Source organism: Centroberyx gerrardi, chromosome 16 (genome assembly GCF_048128805.1).
Source record: "Centroberyx gerrardi isolate f3 chromosome 16, fCenGer3.hap1.cur.20231027, whole genome shotgun sequence".
Lineage (NCBI taxonomy): Eukaryota > Metazoa > Chordata > Actinopteri > Beryciformes > Berycidae > Centroberyx > Centroberyx gerrardi.
Window position 1 is genome coordinate 9,877,045 of NC_136012.1, and position 20,842 is coordinate 9,897,886.

The 20,842-nt window shown below is 41.2% G+C and overlaps 1 protein-coding gene across 2 annotated transcripts in view; it reads left to right on the forward strand.

The window, feature by feature from the left end:
- The first annotated feature begins 9,594 nt into the window (after positions 1-9,594).
- The window catches only part of dock2 (dedicator of cytokinesis 2), a 95,905-nt gene continuing 84,657 nt past the window's right edge, over positions 9,595-20,842 (forward strand). For both annotated transcript variants that reach the window (XM_078288966.1, XM_078288967.1), the window contains exons 1-12: positions 9,595-9,729; positions 11,368-11,451; positions 13,630-13,670; positions 13,758-13,813; positions 13,925-14,021; positions 14,119-14,267; positions 14,713-14,848; positions 15,720-15,877; positions 17,706-17,787; positions 18,140-18,275; positions 19,112-19,187; positions 19,454-19,530. In XM_078288966.1, the coding sequence (XP_078145092.1) occupies positions 9,687-9,729; positions 11,368-11,451; positions 13,630-13,670; positions 13,758-13,813; positions 13,925-14,021; positions 14,119-14,267; positions 14,713-14,848; positions 15,720-15,877; positions 17,706-17,787; positions 18,140-18,275; positions 19,112-19,187; positions 19,454-19,530 (1,135 nt within the window). In that variant the 5' untranslated portion in view covers positions 9,595-9,686. The remainder of the gene's footprint in view (positions 9,730-11,367; positions 11,452-13,629; positions 13,671-13,757; positions 13,814-13,924; positions 14,022-14,118; positions 14,268-14,712; positions 14,849-15,719; positions 15,878-17,705; positions 17,788-18,139; positions 18,276-19,111; positions 19,188-19,453; positions 19,531-20,842) is intronic.

Below are 20,842 nucleotides of genomic sequence, written 5' to 3' on the forward strand. Positions count from 1 at the left end.
GGGGGGGGGATCAGGCGCATGAAATATACATGGACGCTCACAACATGCATTGGCGTGACACACACACACACAGTCACACACATACACACATACTCAGGTCACATGGGGATAGCAGATTGCCCTCATTATGCCAATCTTCACCCTGCCACACCTCTTTTATGTCAACATTGCAGCTTCCGTATAGAATGCCTCAGCTTAATGAATGTCTTTGTAATTAAACACACACACACACGCGCACACACACGAGGCTCAAAACCCACGGAACTTACCGATAGCAACAGACGCACGTAGTACAAGCTATGCGGGAAGGCTAATCAGAAACTTGAAGCAATCTTCGAAATATCTCATCGGATCTTCTCATCCACATCAGCACTTTTGAAGTAACGACAGTCAATTAACCATACTGTGTTATCAACTGCTCAGCACCCCAGATGCTTTCCCCTGAACTCATGACACTTGACCACATCCTGTAGCTACACTCTACATGCTGAGAGCGGCTTCAGTTGACACACATTTTGTAGATTCAGTTCTGCTGCTGAGTTATGCTTTTTCTCCTTCGATATTTAAATAATTGCAACATTTTCATCAAAATAAGTGTCCATCTTGTTACTCTGTATTGACATCACACATTAGTGATTCAACCTATACCCAGTTCATGAAAGCTTTTACATTGGCTGTTCTGTGTCAGGTAGGTTTTTCCCCGGGAAAAATCCTCTGACGCGCAGGAAGTGATGCGTTTTTTCCCCCAGCAGCAGCAACAGCGGTTTGTTTGGAATAAACAGAAGAAGAACCGGGTAGTTAGCATGAGCAGCGATAGCCACCATAGGCTGAACAGACGGAGAAAAGAGCGCCACCTACAGAAACTCAAACTGCATCAACAGAAAATCCAAGGAAAAAGACGTGACAGTACTGGACACACTGTTTGATTGACAGGTGATCTCTGGGAAGAGCAGTGCAGAAACACCGAAGCAATGAGTGTGTGAACCACTATTTACAATTGAACTGATTTAAACTGGATTTTGCTTCTCAGTATTCTGGACCAGCGGGGGATACATGCATGATCATATGGATGTTCAGACTGTGAGCAAGCCAAAGAATCCATAACACTTCAGCTATTCTGATTATAATGAGCCATCAACCTCTGCTAATTTGCAAGGCTAATATGCCCATTGTGTTTTCAGAGAAAATTAGTCTCGCATATTAGCACTAATGACTGACCTTTTGCACTGCGTTTAATTCAGTGACAGATGATTCAAGGTGTCTATTTTCTTCAGAATGAGAAAATCTGAATTCTATCTGAAATGTTTAGAAGTAATTGTGAATAAACTATCTATCTATCTATCTATCTATCTATCTATCTATCTATCTATCTATCTGTCTATCTCTCTGTCTGTCTATCTATCTATCTGTCTATCTACTGTATCTGTCTGTCTGTCTATCACATGTGGTACCTACTTAATGCTTTATGGAGATTCATGTTGTGTTTATTTTGGGATATGAAAGAGAAAGATAAGAGAAGGAGAAGTTTGATTATATGAAAATATGAAACAATTGCAGTCATAGCAACAGGTAAAAAATAAGTCAGCTCCTTGGTTTCATTACACACACACGCGCACGCACACACACGCACACACACACACACACACACACACACACACACACTCTCTAATCTCACTTCCTCATTCACAGGACTGATTAAATGACCCCTTTGTCATTTTGTCATTGTACAGCGTTCACATGCTCACACCAGGCTCAGGAATGACTCGCGATTCAATGAGTGTTTTCAAAACCCAAGTCCATCAAAATCCTGTTAAAACACAAGGAATGCTCACTCTACGACCGAGCCGACAAACGTGTAGAGCGGGAACCTGTGATGCTGTGAGTCTGAGTCAGGTTCAGGACCGAGGTCGTGTGTCACTCACCCCCCACAAACTGTTTCTCTATCGCCTCTCTCGCTTTCCTTCACCCAGCTTTGCTGTCTAGCCGCTACAAATTGCAACTCTAAAAAAGCAGAAATGCTCCGCAAAGTTGAAGTTGACAAGTGAAAAAGGAGAATTACACTTTCATTTTCATTGATTGTGCCATTAATTAGATAAAGGGTTTGTCAAACATTTGAGTGTTTACAAGAAAGCAATTCGATTGTCTTTCATTCATGTTTTGTTAATAAATCAGAGTACAGTAAGAACAAATCTTATAAGTGTCTGAGTTAATTATGCTGTCTGACCACAAACTACATTAAACTGGAATTAATAGGTTTTGATATACAGCTAATTAAAAGTTGGTGACATTGAATATATTTCAGCCAGTGTACAGAAGGAATATTGTTGCCACTCACCTCAGCGCTGCTCTGCCTCGTCTGTGACGCTCCGCCACTCTGCTCTGCTCCCTGAGAGACTAGAGAACCACAGGCTCGATCATTAAGTGTGTGCGTGTGTGTGTGTGTGTGTGCGCGCATGGGAAAGAGAGGAGAGAGCGAGGGAGCACCACTGACTCACACACACACACAACTCTCTCTCTCTCTCTTCCTCTTCCTCTCTTTCTCTCTGTCTATTCTTCCTATTATTCTCCCCTATCTCTCCAGGGTAATTTTCTTTCTTTTTTCTTTTTTTTCTAATCATTTTAATAGCTCTTCCGTTCTCTTTTCATGTGTTCCACGCGGCTCGGGCCAGCTGCCAGCCGTGATAAAGCGGATCCTCCTAGCAAACTGCTGCCTTTGGAGACCGGGCCATATTAACCTACCTGTATGATCCAAGCAACCTGTCGCATTCGGCCCTAATGACATCGCTGGAAAATAGGAAGGAACAAAGGAAGACGTAGGATTTATGCATGAATCCGAAAACTTCTAGGGGGGAGGGGGGGTTTGGTTCTTGTCAGGTCTCTGTTGAAGCGTACACACACATACACACAGCTCCTCTCCTCTACAGGCTTTAGAGTTGAATAATGTAGGATTTCCTCGGACTTTCATGGGTGAATAGCTTTTGAGTGAATCTCTGAGAATTGGCACCGGTTGGTCTAGAATGATGTCAATGACCCGATGGGTCAGGCGCATTTCTCTATTTCTGTCCCCCCCTGCCTCTTTCTGTGCCTTCCTATCTATTTTTCATGTGCTTTGGCTCCTGGGGTGGCTCTCGCTTTCCTTCCCAACGTCAATCCATCTTCTGGGCTTCGGGCTAACATCCATAACTCATTATCACTTCTCTCTTTCCATACCTTTTGTCCGTCTTCGCCTCCCCGTTCCTTATCTGTCGGGTCTCTGTCTGTCTTTGGCTCTGTCTCAGTTTCCGTGGCCTTGTCCATATCTCAGTTGGTCTCGGGGTTTATCTTCCTGTGTCTCTCTTTGTGCGTCTTTCTTTCTCCCGGACTGTCTCTCTGCCTTTTTTGGTGTCTCTTTTGATTTCTCCATCTGTGTATCTCTCGGTCTCTGGCTATATCTGTCTGTCGTTACGTTTGTTCTTTCTTTCTTTCTTTCTTTCTTTCTTTCTTTCTTTCTTTCTTTCTTTCTTACCAATATAACTGGACAGTCTGGGGTTATGTTTTCGCCCCATTCTGTCTGTTTGTCTGTTAGCAAAATCTCAAAACATTATGAATGGATTTGCACGAAACTTTGTGGAAAGGTTGGTCATGGGGCAAGGAAGAACTGATTAACTTTTCATACCGATTGGCCAAAGATTCAGATTCAGATTCAGATTCAGATTCAGATTCAGATTCAGAGTCAGACATATTTTCGTCAGGTACATATGTACATACGAGGAATTTTGCTTGGTACGCCAAATAGCCAAATAGTCAATAATCATATATACAAGCACAGAAAAAAATATGACTGTATATAAAGTATAAAAATGTACAATACGATAAATATATACAGTATATCTATGTATGTGTGTGTGTGTGTGTGTGCATAAGTATCCAGAAAGAGCATATGGGTTTGGTGGAGGCATGCGCTCAACTGAGTGCCATCTAGGTGTCTCTCAATCTCAACTGCTTCCTTTCTTTCTTTCTTTCTTGTTTTCTTGCTTTCCACCTTACACACACCTTTAAGCTCCACCCTTTTTTCTCCTTGTGAGTCACAAGAACAAGGTTCCAGTTTTGTTCCACTAAACAGAGCTGCGTGATAACATATCTCTCTTTCTCTTTTCCTCTCTCTCCCTGTCCTTCTCTCTCTCTCTTTGTTTCCCTCTCTGTCTGTCTCCCTCCCTCCCTCCCTCCCTCCCTCCGTCTCTCATACACACAAACTCTCAATCACTCATTTATAAGTAACACCTCCATGTATACACCTACTTGTTAACCTGTCTAAGCTGAACTTTCTGTCAGTGTGAAATCCATAGTGCTCTGACAAGCTCTCTCCCCCTCACGTTTCCATAACAACAGGATTTTCATAGTGCATGGTGATGGGTGGCTGAGGTGGAGGAGGACACATGCTCTGCTCTGCCGACTTACAGTCTACTGTGTCATAGGTCACTTGGCTTTGAGTTTGACGCCTGTCATAGCTGAGACCATAGTTGGGTGTTCCTTGGCTTGGACGCCTCTGGGCTCCAGAGTTCCCATGCTAGGTAGAATAGGGAAAATAATAATTCATTTAAGTTGGTATGGAGTAGAGAGGCAGTTGGCAGTGGTATCTCAAATGCCATTAGCATTGTAATATATGTTTTGACTATGGGAATTCAAACCACAGGTCTCATTCTAGGTCAATCCTCTGTTTAAAATATGCTCTATCTTGATAAGATAAGATGAGGCAATTTACTGTAGAGCTACCAGGGCAATAAATTCACATCTCTACCACCCTCTTGTGGATTTGCAAAGTAATGGCATCTGTAATGAAATCTTGGAAAAAGTTGAAACGGAGCAAATGTATCATTAATCACAAATGTATGCAATAAAACAAATATAAATATACATGAAACAGATAAATGAATTCTACAGTCCACAAATATGTATTAAGATTGTGGAATCCAAAAACAGAAACACAAATTGACTATATCACACCACCCACAAATAAGTGATTTGTTACTTGTGTTCTGTAAACCATCATATAAATGAATGTCACGTAATTTACAACAAGAGGCACAGATTTGTGATTAAAGGTTTTGTTTTCACAAATAAGTTCAAATGGATTTCACAAAACTTACAAAACTTACAAAAATATAGCCCATATTTATTAATAGAATATTATATTCATATTTTCAGAGCCTAAACACACATTTAAATTGTTGAATCATCTTTAGTGAATCAAATTATGCATGTGGAATGGCTTAAGTTTCTATTCTCATTTGTGACACACTTTGTGCCTCGTGACTCCACCAGTTGAACATGGTAAAGGCGGGAAGTCTTCCTAGTGTCGGTGTGGGCTATCTCTTCGCCAGAGAGAATCTTTGATTTCACTGTTAGCACCAAGGAAGAAAGAGTTGCAGGACGGGACGGCCAGCCCCAAGGCTTTAGCAATGTACTTTGCTTAAGTTTTGACAGATATTGTCAGAGATTAAGTTAAGCAGTTAGACATATTTTTACCAGTTGACATCAGTACAATTCATTTCCTTAAGACTGGTCGTTTATTTTGTAGGTAATATGAACGAGTTAACTAGTTCTTGAGCTGCATGACGTTAGCTTAGCTAGCTAGCTACATGCGACCCATAGGTGCAAGTTTAATAAGTTTGCTGTCTCTGTGAAAGTACAATGCAGCGATATCATTTTGCCTTGGCTTCTTGTCAACATTAGATTACACAAGTGGTAGCTGCTATATGGTGAATATGTCTTCTGGTGATATTCAGGAATGTCTAGCTACATAAAAGTGGCTTGGTGGATTTCAAATGATGTTTGGACCAAGGTCTATGGAATATTGCTAATCCACATTTGCTACCCTTGAGAGAGTTGCATGTGAATAGGTTGTTATGGTCCTATTACATTTAGCCTATTTTCTGTTGTAAATTATCTCTACTTCTGCTTCACTGAATCAGACTTGAGTGTCACAGTGGGCTGGTGACCAGCAAAATAAGCCTATCCTAAATATCTTGTGTAGAGTGGTTATCATGTGATTATCAGTCTGTGGCTGATTGATGAGAACTTCACATGGCAAGTAGTCAAAATGTAGCTATGATTATGTCTATGTTATACAGTGGGCCTATATCAGTGTTAAAGTCAGTGTGTTATTACAGCCCCAAACAACTTAGGAAAAGCTGTCTTTGTAACAGGAGCTTTCTGGTGATGAGTCTGTCCTGCTGCTGTTGCAAGGGACCTGTCCAGCCATGCTACAGTTGTACCATTGTTCAACAAAGTTAAGTTTCTAAGTTATATGACATTGAGCATAACAAATAGGACGGTTATCATGTTCTGAACTAATTTAGTTAACGTGACCTTGTTAAAATGTGACATGCAGGATCACAGTAGTCCACCAGTACCAGAAAATTACCAGCCAAGAAAAAAACCTTGTGCATAATTTTTTGGGGTAGCTATTAGTTTGTATTTGGTGAAACCTCATCTCTTCAGTCAGCAGCATAATACAACTCGTGATGTATTTTGCCACCCCACAGCACCAATCAAATGCTGATAAATTTCAGCTCTGATTGGTATGTCCGTTAATTTTGATAGCAACATTGGCAGATAACCAACCTGCAAAACAGGTAGTCCTAAAAATGTGGCTTCAAGACATTGATTGTAACTATGACTACCGTGCTTACTTCTTCCTCTCTTCTCCCCCTCCAGGAGTGAAGAATGCATTTCAGATGAAACACATGGAGTGTTTGGATGCCTGAACGTGACTCCATGATCCCTCATATAGTGGAGAACCAGCTGAAGAGACAATTGGCGTCTTGTTATTTTAATAGATATCAGGCAGGCACGTGCGCAGGTAAGGTCGAAAGGGAGATATTATGCACATGACCCTTTGTCCTGCCACGCACAAAGTGCCCTCCGAGAATGTACTCAGTCATCATGTAGCCTTTGTTTTACATTAAACTTTCTGTTTATTTGAATTTATGCTTCAAGTTGCATGTGATTATGGTAGGAAAATTTATGTTTCAATCTTTCAGCCTATCTCATAAATCCCAAACATATTTTTGAGGCAGACCGTTAATAAGACTAAAAAAATGTTTTGTCAGCGTCTTGTAATTTAAATTATAGGCCTTACACATGTAACAGAAATAGAGAAACAGTTGTCAAGGGTAACAACATATTTCCATTTGGGTCCTTGATGGGGATGTGGTGAAAAAAATGTAAAAAAAAAGTGTATTACCGAGAGTAAAAGAGTATTACCGATACAGCATAATTCTTTGTCACTGCCACAGAAATTTTTTTCTATACTCCTGTCTATTAAGTCCAGCCTGTATGACACATGGTAGTATGCAGCTTTCTACATAGCGCTACGTTCTATACTTCTTCGTCTTTAGCAGTGGGATTGTGGCAGTCGGCATCACTCTGCCTGTTGCCAAGGAAACAAAGAAGAAGGAAGTAAACAACTGCTGGCTGCCTCCAGATCCAGTCCCTATGGTACTTCTCTGCATGTTAACAGGTAAATGGAGAGAAGACAGAGATGGACAAATACAAGTTCAGCAGGTCAAAACAAATGGGATTAAACAAAGCTACACAAACATCAAAGGTGACTCCTGTTCTGGTGCAAGGATATCTTAATAAAGTCATCTACAGACAAGCATATCTGCTCTTTGGCCAACAGCACAAGACTGAGGTAGTACTTTGGTATGCTAAGCTAATTGTAGCCAAAAAAGTCTATCCTATGGTAGATCTTATATACCTTTTAGAGAGATGGAAAGATGTGTGCTTTAGAAGTGTGGTCCAAAGTAAAAGACAAGACAATAAGGTTAAAAAGGTACCATATATTGTGGATGGTTGTTGCCCACGGTTACCATGTTGGGGATGTCCTTGGCATGGGGGATATGGTGGAAGCTGGTTACCCTGGCAACAACATCCTAAAGGGGTTCTGGGAAATAATATGTCTGTTGGAGGTGAATTTGAGTGTGTTTGTTTGAAATCTCAGATAGGAATTACAGCGTTGAATTGGAACCACACGCACACACACACGCACACGCACACACACACACACACACACACACAAATAATTAACACCCACCTCATCCTGAATGGTCTCATTATCCTCCATGTACTTGCTGAAATCGACATCTGGAGTCCAGATGTTGTTTTGCCTGTACAGAGAGTTGCTGATCGGCTCCAAATCCCCATGCTTAGTGATGACAAGCTTATATCTAAAGAGAGACTAGATCGATGTTATAGCTATGAAAGGCAACATAGAGGGCAAACTGTGATCTAGCATCATATCTCTACTTTCTCTGTCGAGAGCACACAGGGGAAAAAGTGGTGCTGTGGGGTGATAAAATACATCACATGACTTTCACTATGTTGCTGACTGAAGAGATGAGGTTAGCCACACAAATATAAGCTACTCCAATAAATGATAAACAAGATTCATTGGCTGGTACTGGTGGGCTCCTGTGATCCTGCATGTGACACATTTTAAAAAGGTTACATTATCTAAATGAGTTGAGAAAATGATAACTGTCCTGTTTATTATTCTCAATAATAATAAACTTTGTTTCCATAGCACCTTTTAAAACAAATGTTACAAAATGCTACACCGCATGAAAAATTAAGTGCAAAGCACAAGTGAATAAATAAAATCAAGGTAGAAATAAAAATTCAAGTAAAATAAAATAGAAAAAAATACAAAACACAGGTGCAAAAAATAAAAATAGAACACAAGATGAAACAATAAATAAGAAAATGGCAATTATAAAAATACCTGTTCAGAAGAAGTGCTTTTTAAGAAGAGATTTGAAAGATAAAACAGATTTTGCTAGCCTGATCTCCTCAGGGAGGGCCTCCAGATCCCAGGGACTCAAAAGCCCGGTCACCACATCTTTAGCCTGGACTTTGGAAAGTCCAGGAGCGTTCTCCCCCTGATTATAAGGTCTGATATGTAGCTGGAGGCCAGACCGTGCAGTGCCTTAAAAGGTATCAGTAAAATATTAAAATAAAATGAACATGCAATCAGTGTAAAGAGGCTAAAATGGGGGTAGTGTGACACTGACTCTGGGATTTGATTGAAAGTCTAGTGGCTGTGTTTTGCACCAATTGTAGACAGCAGAGGGAGTTTTGGCTGAGACTGGAATAGAGAGAGTTACAGTAATTTTTTATGTAGCTAGGTATTCCTGAATATCACCAAAAGATATTCAGTATATCAGGTAGCACTTGTGCAATCTAATGTTGACAAGAAGCCAAGGCAAAATATTTCGATACTGTCCTTTCACAGCCACAGCATTCAGACAACGAACTTGCCCTTTTGATTTTACTAAATGCTTACTTGGCATATCTTCACCGTTTAGCCATAAGATTCTCATATCGTTGTTTCAATTAACATTACGTTATGGAGCGCAGGTGTTCCACGGAGTCCAAATGGACAGAATGGAGACTGCGCAGGCCCATGTGCTGCACAGGACTCCACCCTGCACTACTCACCCACTTCCCCATAGCCCCGTGAGGGGAGGAAGAGAAGAGCGACAGAAGAGGAAGACAGGCGAGGGAGGCGGGCTTATTGCGTTCATTTAGAGAAAAAAAAATGCAGAAGTGAGAGGTAGAGCAGACACCCAAGAAGACAGAGAAGGAGGAGGAGAGAATCAGAAAGACGAGAGAGGGAGTTAGAGCGTCTGTAGACAGATGCAATCATGGCTCCATGGACAAGGACCTGTACCGAGAGGTACGGTGTAGGTAAGTCAGTTGTCCGCACCTGTGTGTGTGTGCACATATGTGTTTGTATGTATGCTTTGTGTGTGTGTGTTTATATGCGTGTGATAGTAAAGTACCCTTGCTGCAAATATAGAGAAAGAGAGCCCATCATTTCCTGTTTGACAGGATGTGGGCAGGTGCGTTCTAACGGCCTGATAGATGTTCACCTCAGAGCTAATGCCACTGAAGGAGTATATTCACCATTTAGCATCAATACAACACAACCCGCAACACTTACAGTGGATTGGGTGCGGGATAAAATCATTGGGAGCTTGCAATCTGTGTCTCAAGCGAATGGAGACGTGAGTGGCAGATAGCAGGCAATCAACACGTACGACACATTTCATGCAGCGCGCAAAATATTCAATAAATGACAGCGTTAGATGTGGAGAGATCGATTTCTGCACGAGGAGCAGGGCGAGTGGAGACTGCGAGAAGCCTGCAAGTGCAACCTGTGTGTTGTCTGGTACGCGAGGGACGAATATGGCCGAGCCTCAGCATGTGTTTCCATTAGATATGCGAAAGAGACACACACTCAAATCACTTCTGACACACATCTCATATTGATTTTCACAGCAGACTGGTTCACTGGCCTGCCTGCAGAAAATACATCCATATTAAACAATTGCTTCAAATACGTTATCAAGTTCTTGTAGTGGAAAATGACTTTAGACAATAGTATTAATGTTTCTCATCCCAATAGCGCTATAGTTTATACCCTAGTAATTGAGGTTGATATTGTCGGTTACAATAAAAAAATACATATATACATACAATGAATAAATAAATACAAAAGCAAGCAAGAATACAGGAGTGATTATACTTGGTGAAGCGGTGTTTATGTATCTAGGCTGCATATCTTCCTGGTCTGTTAGATCGACAACACAGGAAGTGGAGGAGGAAGGAAGCTGGGTGCAGTATAACACTGCAGTGAGACCTGTTGAAGAAACTAGAAACTGTTTGTAACGTTAAGATAAGACTTGCAGAGACAAAGATTGTGCAGGAATGTATTCATTCTGAAATTGTGAATATTCATTTTGAGAAGCAAATGGCAACTGCAAGTCACAAATTCAATTACATAATAGTTTAGTAAAGAGATGACCCTATTTTTTTTTTTTAATCAGGTCTTAAAATAGCTAATCACAGGATTTTTACTTTAATGTAAGCAATCATTTTGTAGGTGTAACTGCCCAATTCTAAGTGCCCAATCTTTCAGACCATTTTGAAACAGGACGTCTCATTTCATACCTCTGTTTGAAGCTGAATTTATCCCTGATTTGTACTTTTAAATACTCTATGCACCTGAAAGTCTACTGTTCATCTCATTCTGGTGTGATACTACATAAAAGAATAAAACACATATGATATTAGCTGTAACATGCAATATGTAGATCCAAAAATTCAACTGTTGATATGTCAAGTATTGCTTGTGATGAGTTTAGAAATGGAGCCAAAAGGAGACAGCTATGAGTCAGCTTTCTTTTGTAAGTTTGTTCATGGCACCGGCACTAGATACGGGAAAACGATGTTGAAGTGGTCTGAGCACATTTTTCTCTAGCGTTTGTTTGCTTTATCACCATCTGACTTCAGACTCTGGTTATTTCTCTGTCTGTCTTCCAGTGAAGTGGAATTTTGCCGGCCAAGGAGAGAAGCAGCTTTCCCTGGAGGTTGGAGACATGGTCCACATCCAGGAGGTCTGCGATGGTGAGGAATACTTCCCATCTAAAACATATTATCACTAAACATAAGACTTATACCATATTATTAGATATAACATGTCACTGATGTTATGTGATGCCATTTTGCAACTCTTGTTGATGTGTTTTTCATTTGTTTGATTGAACATTTATTCAGAACCTCCATTTATTTATTTATTTATTTATTTATTTGTTCCGCTCATGGTAATGCACAGCTCCAGAAAAAAAAAAAAAAAAAAAAGCAATTCACAATCAAAACACAACTCAATTTACATATTCCATGACCGAAAAGGAGCAGGGAGAAGAAAGTCTTATTTTGCCTGCCCCTTACTCAAAACATAAATAAACAATAGAAATAGATGGTCTGTCAATTACAGTTACTTAACAACCAATACTTACAGTAACATGAGAAATAAAAAAGAATCAAAAGCCATACACTATAATTCACCATCAACTAAGGAAACCCATTACCTGACAACTTCATATAGTCTAATTATTCTTTCTTTATACATTTTCTTGAACTGAAAGATATTTATACAACCCTTTAAATCATTCTGTAGAGAATTCCACAGTTTGACGCCAACAACTGAAATACACATCTGCTTTAAAGTGGTCTCTGCATACTGATGCTTAAAATTAAATTTCCTTCTATGGTCCTCGTCCTCTGAACTAAAAACAAACAACTTTTGTAAATGTTCTGGTAATACTCTGCTTTTTGCCCTGTACATAACTAATAATGTCTGTAACTCAACTAAATCTTTAAGTTTCATTAGTCCTGACTTAATAAACAGTCTGTTGGTGTGTTCTCTTGAATCCACTTCCACACAGTAATTAAAATATGGCAAAATAAGTGAACAGTACAGAATTCGCATTGCCTTGTAATCTAACACTTGCTTTGTTCAAAACAGAAATATTCTTAGACACCTTTGTTTTTACATATGCTATATGAGATTTCCATGTCAGTTTGTCATCCATTATTACACCCAAAAATCTAAATTCAAATACTCTTTCAACATAAACTCCATCTATAGACAGTAAAACTTTTTCATCCTTTTTTTGATTAGCAAAAACCATAAACTTAGTTTTGTTCAAATTTAGTGATAACTTATTTTCATCAAACCATCTTTTAAGTTTGACCATTTAATTTACAATGCTTTCTGCTAAAGCTTTTAATTCATCTCCTGAACTAAAAAAATGTGTGTCATCTGCAAACAAAACAAACTGCAATATCTTTGACACTTCACATATGTCATTGATATACAAAATAAAAAGTTTAGGCCCCAAGACCGAGCCTTGTGGGACTCCATATTCAATCTTCATACACTCAGATGTATTACCAGCAAACTGTACATATTGTTGTCTGTTAAATAAATAGCTGCTTAACCAGTTTAGGACTCCTCTCACACCATATGTATGTAATTTAGAAATTAAGATGGTATGATCTATTGTATCAAATGCTTTTTTTAAATCAATAAATACCCCTATTGTGTACTTCTTACTTTCTATTGCTGTTGTAATTTCTTCCATTATTATCATTAATGCTAAAGCTGTAGATCGATTTGTCCGAAAGCCATACTGACTCTCACTCAACAATTTATTCTTTTCAATAAAAGTATCTAATTTTTGTACAAACAGTTTTTCAAGCACTTTGGAAAATTGTGAAAGCAAAGACACTGGTCTGTAGTTAGTAAAGCTGTGTTTATCTCCCGTTTTAAAAAGTGGAATAACCTTTAAGCTGAGGTACCTCTGGTGAAAATGGCAAGTTTGTCTGGATTGGTCAATTTTTAGATATTTTTAAAGATTTGCTTCTATAACTGCTTCCTAAAATATAGTAAACAATCATCAAAAACAACTATAAATAGTTAATTTATTCATTTTTATACCAGCTACATCAAGTACACCAAGCACAAAACTGAAAACTTTAACATCCATTTTCTCAAAATGACAACTGTACTGTACTGTACTATACTATACTATACTATACTATACCATACTATACTATACTATACTATACTATACTACACCATACCATACCATACCATACCATACCATACCATACCATACCAGTGCCTAAATTGTATGGCTTGGGTTATATTGTGAAACGTTTATATGAGTTCTGGGGAAGAATTTGTGCTCTTTGTTCAGTGTGTTTTTCTGTTAGTAAATTGTGTATTTTGTCTCTCAGGATGGTACAAAGGCTACCTGGCCAGGAACAAGGCCCAACAGGTAGGGATGGACTCACATAACCTGCTTTCATGGAGAGGAGAGTGAGCTGCCATTGATCTCTTTTTTTTCCTCCTGATTCCTCTCTAGGGAGCGTTCCCTGCCAGTTTTGTCCAGCTGAAGGAGGTCATCATTGAAAAACGAGGGTGAGTGGAGAAAAAGAGACTTCACCTCTCTCCAAAACGAACAGCTTTTTCCCTTGGTGTCACTGTAATGTGTGTGTGTCTGTGCCCGTGTGTGTGTGTGTGTAACTACAGAGATGAGGAGGTTGTCTTATCTGCAGAGATGCCCCTGGTGAAGGAGGTGACCACCACACTGAGGGAGTGGGGCAGCATATGGAAGCAGCTCTTTGTGGTAAAAAAAACAACAACAACAACAAAACTCTTTGTGTCTGTGTGTGTGTGCATGCGTGTGAGTCTGTGTGTGTAACACTGTGAGTCTACTCCTCCAGGTCAATAAAGCGGCGCGTGTGAAGCAGGTACAGAGGCTGATGTGGGACCTGATAGAGTGGCGTTCCCAGCTGCTGTCTGGCACCTTGCCCAGCGATGAGTTTAAGGAGCTCAAACAGAAAGTCACCTCTAAGATCGACTACGGCAACAAGTATGTCCGCTCCAAAACAACCAGCCACATGTTCACACTTCAAATATAAGCATTATTCAAAGTCTGGCTGATTTCCCTACCAGTTTTCTCCCTGTCACACAAGCTATTTTGCTGCCTTGTCAACTACCTGTTGACATCTATCTAACCATTAGTTTCTCAATTTGATCTCCTCCCCTTATTCTTTTTCTCCATCCCCTCCTTCTCCTTGTTTTCTGCCCCTCCCCCTCTCTATCCTCACCCACTCTCCTGCCCCTTCCCCTCCTTTACCCTCTACTCCTTGATGTCGTCTTCCTCCCCTCCTCACCTTCCCTCCCCTTCTCCTCTTCTTCCTCCCTCCTGCACATCCGCTTCCACCTGTCGCCTTTTCTTCCCCCCTCTTTTCTTCGTCAAACCTCTCCTCAACCCATCCCCTCCCTTGTCCCCTCTCCTCTCCTCCCCACCCCAGGATCCTGGAGCTGGACCAGGTGGTTCGGGACCGGGATGGGAACATCCTGGAGCCCGAGCGGGCCAGTGTCATCAGCCTGTTCCGGGCTCACGAGGAGGCCACTGCCAAGATCAATGAACGCATCAAAGAGGAGCAGGTAGGGGGGGGGCAGACATATAGATAAGGCAATGCCGAAGGTTTGGGGGGAGAGAGAGGAACTCCTAGGTGGATTTGATGGTGGATATTAATGGTAATGAGATGCATTTAAGTAGTAATTCTCAAGTTCTTAAATATATATTATTTTGGCAACGTCTTGGGTGCTAAGCACTCATTGCTGTGGTGTTTCTGTGCTACACTTCCCAGAGATCACCAATCAGTTGCTGAAGTTTGAGTTTCTGTAGGTGGAGCTCTTTTCTCTGTCTGTTTAGCCATGGTGTCCATTGCCGTTCATGCTAACTACCCAGTTCTTCTTCTATTTATTTCAAGTACACTGCTGTTTTCAGGACTTTTCCCTGGAAGCCGCCCCCTACTTCTAGGTGTTTAGAATAGCAAATGTGAAAGCTTTCATGAACTGGGTATGGGTGGAATAACTATTGTGTTATATCAATTGGGGATATGGGGGTCGCAAAATGAATATTTATTTATATGAAAATGTCATGGATTATTACTTATAACCAAATCTGACAAGAATCCTCTTCCATATAAATTATTTAACTGATACTCTCCCCTGTCTCATGTACAATTCATCATTCATCCATAAATGAAGGGAAAATTATTCTCTATGATTTTCTTATTCAGTGATTTTCTCCTCCCTTACAAACCCACCATCCGGGTGAGAAACGAACCTTTTTGTCCACTGGACACAGTAGCTGGTAGATCCCAATGTTATCCCACTATTTTACCAGCCAACTAGATGTTTTTTTTGAAGAGAATAGGACCTTGACATGATGGCTAGTTTCCTGCCAAAGTGCCTGTGGCTGCCGTTTGTTTCCCACCTGGATTGTAGTAAAGTTATTGTCCTTCTGCAGTCCAACGTCCAGACAGACCACTCGGGGATCTCAGCGCGGATCCAGTCCTCTCCCACCCACAGCCTCTACGTCTTCGTCAGGAACTTCGTCTGCCGCATCGGAGAGGACTCGGAGCTCTTCATGTCCCTCTACGACCCCATCAAACAGACCATCATCAGGTGTCGCCCCTTCAAGTCTTCCTCTCTTATCTTTTCTTTTAATCCGACCCCTGGCCTCATACAGTGAGCCCCAACAGTATTTGGACTGTGGTACATTTGGATGTTTTAAATCACTCTAGATTAGGGTGTTAGCTTAAATGACTAAAATGTAAAATGTATGTTGCTTTTTTCATACATGTGGGAAGAACAGTTAAAAGAAATCACTTTTGGTGTGTAGTGTCCAGTGATGTGGTGGTAAATAAAAAAGGTGGGTAAACTGTGAACTCTAATTGGTGATCATCGTAAGACAAAAAAAAAACACCAATATAAACAAAAAATCAATTTTGTTTTCAGAAAAACTATTTAACAATTTTTCTTAAGACCATATCTTCATATAGCTTACATTGGTTTGATAGTACTGTAAATGAAAATGTGGGTAACCCTTATTTTAGGTGGGGACCATGCGCAAAAAGACTGTCATTTTTTTCCTGTCCTTCTGAAATGGATGGAAATACCCTTGAATTTAAGTTAACCATGCATACTTGTAATGCCATAGTCATTGTATGGTTCTACCATCCAAGTACAAAACCACCAGCCTGAAGAAAATGTGTTGCTGTCCAAATATCATGTCCTCTCTCCTCCATCCCTCCATCTCTGAAAGCCCTTCCTCTCTCCCTCTTGTTTGCTCATTTGTCCTCTCTCCTCCATCACGGCACCCCATTAAATTAGAACACTGTTTTGTTGAAAAATAACAATGCAGAAACACAAATTATAGGGCAACAGATGCTGACTGACAGCGCTATGTGGTGCCTGACAGTAGTGATGCCAAGGCCTGTCACTCACTGTCATACTGTGTATATCTGAGTCTCAGCCACTGCAGCTGGGAGCATTAAGATAGACTCGGATCAATCATCTTTTTCTCAATCTATATCCACCACTAGTTGATAGCCTTTTACTTTCTTCCCGTCCATCTTGTGTCTGTCTCATTCTCCTTCTTTGCCTCTCACAGTCTTGTTTTGTTGGCTTTTTTGCTTGGTTGATTGTGTGGTTCTTTCTTTTGTTCTTTGCTTCTTTCTGTCGCTCCCCCCCCCTCACTTTATCTATCTGTGCCTCTCTCTGTCGGCCTGTTTATGTGACAAACTGGCAGACAGTGGGGTGTTTTGACAGGGTTATTTTAGGATGGTGTCAGCTTTGCCAGGCTTTGATTCACCCCACTGTACCCTCAGAGACTGATATGTGTCCGTCTATCTGTCTATCTGTCTATCTACCTATCTGTCTATCTACCTATCTGTCTACCCATCTATCTGTCTGTCAGCCTCTGGTACATGGTTGTATGTCGTTGAAAAGGCTGTCAGGAATAGAAGGATCGAGACACAGCCAATGGATTATGCCACCTGTGGCTAGAATTTTTTATGTGGATTATTATAAAAGTTTAAAGCTGCACTAGGAGACTTCGCACCTTCTCCAAATGGCTCCAAATGGCAGCGAGAAGTAACTGTTTGAAACATTTGAACTTCAGTTTCCTAGAAATCATGTAATTGACAGCGGGAAACTGCACACAGCATGCTCACGTCTCTCAACCTGGCCAGTCTGTGATGCTTTATAACTATTATAAGAGAGGCAAAAGATTTAATGTTGGTGCATTCAGCTTTATCTGGAGGGAACGCTGACTCGCTGATTAGGAGACAGTTTGTGTTTCACTCTTGGGTTTTGATTCCAAGTGTCCATACCTGACAAAAGAGATTTAGGTTGAAAAGACAGGGTGCATTTTTATATGAAAGTCTTGCCTAGTGCAGCTTTACAGAACAGTATGAGGATGTCTGTTAACTCTTTCACATCCTCTGTGCAGTGAGAACTACTTGGTGCGCTGGGGCAGCAAAGGTTTCCCCAAGGAGATCGACATGCTCAACAACCTGAAGGTTGTCTTTACGGTAAGTCGCCACCAGAGGGCACTGTCACACTGTTTCTTAGCATGATAAGCACTGAAAATGAATGCGTGGAGTCATACCGTCTTCAAGGAGATTGCATTGAAATGGCCGGTGCACTCCCATGACATTTTCCCCAGCCTCTTTGTCTTAATCAGTTGTTTTCTCATTCTGTGTCTGCCTCCGTTTTCTTCTAACCTTCCCTCTTTCTCTCCTTCCCTTCCTCCCTCACTCCTTCCCTCTCTCTCCTCTCTCTCCTTCCCTCTCTCTCCTTCATCTCCCTTTCCCTCTTCTTCTCCTTCCCTTTACCTCTGCACCCCTCCCTCTCCCTCTCTCTCTCTCTCTCTCTGTCTACCAGGACTTGGGGAACAAAGACCTGAACAGGGAGAAGATTTATCTGATCTGTCAGATAGTGAGGGTGGGCAGGATGGATCTGAAGGAGACACACACCAAGAAGTGCACTCAGGGCCTGAGGCGGCCGTTTGGGGTGGCAGGTATTAGTGGAGGAGCCATGAAACGGTTGCTTTCTGCTCAAATAAAATGCTGTTGTTTGCCAATTAAATGGCTGTGCAAAGGATCTATTGTACTTGGTTGAGTTAAACCAGATTGATGATCAAAATAATTGTTTTTCATCCTCACCCTTTACCTATATCATTTTTCTTAGCCCTTCCCAAAAGGCTATGGTACATTGGCAATAGAGTAAGGCAATGTAGCTTGGCAAGTTTGCCAGTAATTATGTCCATTAGCAGCTTATTCAATCATTTTTACTTTTGTTCTGTAAAGGTTACTGTTATATTGTCTGATTTGTCAGCTGCTGAAAGTAATAGGTCACATTTTTTATTTATTTTGTATTATTTTAACCTTTATCCAGGGAAATTGGACTAAGCACACTTGCTCTTTTTCCAAGTACAACTGCCTACAACAGCAGGAACTACTTTTTGTGTGTTTTAAAAGTCAAATGCCATGACCAGGGTTTAGCTCTCATATCAACAAAACCTATACCCCCAAATGCTATTAAATGATATATAGTCCACTTTTATACCTACAAAACTGGGATATCACCTGCCATTGGGTCTCAGGGCCTCAAGGCTACTGCTGCCCCATTGGCTGAAAAAAGTTGCTCATATATCATCATATATTACCTCATCATAAATCAGCTATCAACTGCTGTTTTGCAAAAGATCTAGACTGATGTGTGATAGAGAGCCTCAGATATATATACAGAACGATCTCAGCGGCTGTCTTTGATTGATGTGATTTTACATCAGAAATGGTAGCATTTTCTTTGATATTGTCATCACAGACACATTTGTTTTGCTCTTCTCGGCAGTGATGGACATCAGCGATATCATCAAAGGCAAGACTGAGTGCGACGAGGAGAAGCAGCATTTCATTCCCTTCTATCCGTATGTCCTATTTTCCTCTTCTATCACTCCTCCTCCTCCTCCCTCTCTCCCTCCTCTCATTCTCTTACTGCATCTCTCTAGTTCCAAACTTAAATCCCCGTGACAGATTATCCCTGTAATTAAAACAGCGTTATTGCAAATTTGTGTGCCTGAAAATTTGAGCATCTGCATGATTTTAAGATTGAACGCATTTCGGTGTGTGTGCGTGTTTGGCACGCATACGCATGTGTGTGTGTGTGTGTGTGTGTGTGTGTGTTTGGCTACAGGGTAGTGGCTGAGAACGACTTCCTCCACTCCTTGCTGAACAAAGTGACGTCATCTCGCGGAGACAGCGGAGGCCAAGGTACTTTTCCACACACGCAGCCGACGCTCTCTGTATCCCAGCGGGCGAGGCATGACACTGAGGGCACCTACTGGATTGTACACACTGCACTGTTTTGTGGTCAGATGAAATGGCCATACCCCCTCCCCTCCCTCCCCTCTCCTCTCTGCACTGCGGGTGAGGACGAAGAACATTATCCTGATGGATTACGCGTGCCCTTGAGCGGAGTGTTTTCATATTACTTACCCTTTATTTCTCCCTCGCCAGCGTCCCTTTTCCCCGCACACTACCTCATGTTTATGGCTAACTCTGACAGCCCCTATGGGTGACGCTGCCTTGTTCCACATAGAGAGCAAACCCCACATGTTGGACCGCACCGGCACATCGCGCAGCTTTTATCTCTCCTCTCGCCCCCTGAAGGCCCCGGACATAGATATGAAAGGAGCACCCGGAGGAGTAGATATGGAAGGGAGCACCTTAGGCCACCCGGAGGTCCCTTCTTAACATTACTCACCCTTAATCTCTTCCTCTCTCTTTCAGTTGCCCCTGCCACCCAATCACACACATACAGACACACACACACACACACACACACACACACATACACCATTCCCCACAGGTATGTGGGTGGCCATGCAAGTCTTGGTTTGTGACATAGATTTCCCCACCTATTTCCCTAAAATAGCTCACCTTTTTTCCCTCTTTTTCTGTCCATCCCTCCCTTTCTCGTCTTATATTTTCTCCTATCATGTGTAGGTGACCATGAAAACTCTGCTGGAGGGTTATAGCCCAGATTCTTGAAGAATAAATCTGTGTCTATTATAATATTACCCTGTGCCCTTCCTTTCTTTGTCTCCTCCCCTCCCCTCTGTTATACCTCTTTCACAAACACGACCCAGGAATATTAAAGTATGCAGTATACTCCATCCCATTTAGGAAGCAGTTCACATAGGTGGGAATGTCCTATAAACGCTGAACTGAGTTAGACCCTTCATGTTGACCAGAGTCCTTTTGCTATTATCATAGCAGTAATATACACACTTGGGGTCGATACTGGCCTTTTATTAAATATTGGATATCGCCAGTCATGTGGTCTGCTTCTGATATGATGGAGGTTCCTCTTTGACCCCATCTACATTAAGAACAACCTGCAATGCAATTGTATTTCTTTGCACATTTTATTTATTTATTTACTTGTTCAATAATGTTTTTTGTGAAGTGAGGCAGTAATGTATCCCAGAGTTTCTCCTCCTTGAATAGGTGCAGTGGGTCGCCCTGCCTTAAAGAGCTATTAACCCTGAAAGAATTTCATTAGTCTGGGTTTCAGTGGAGA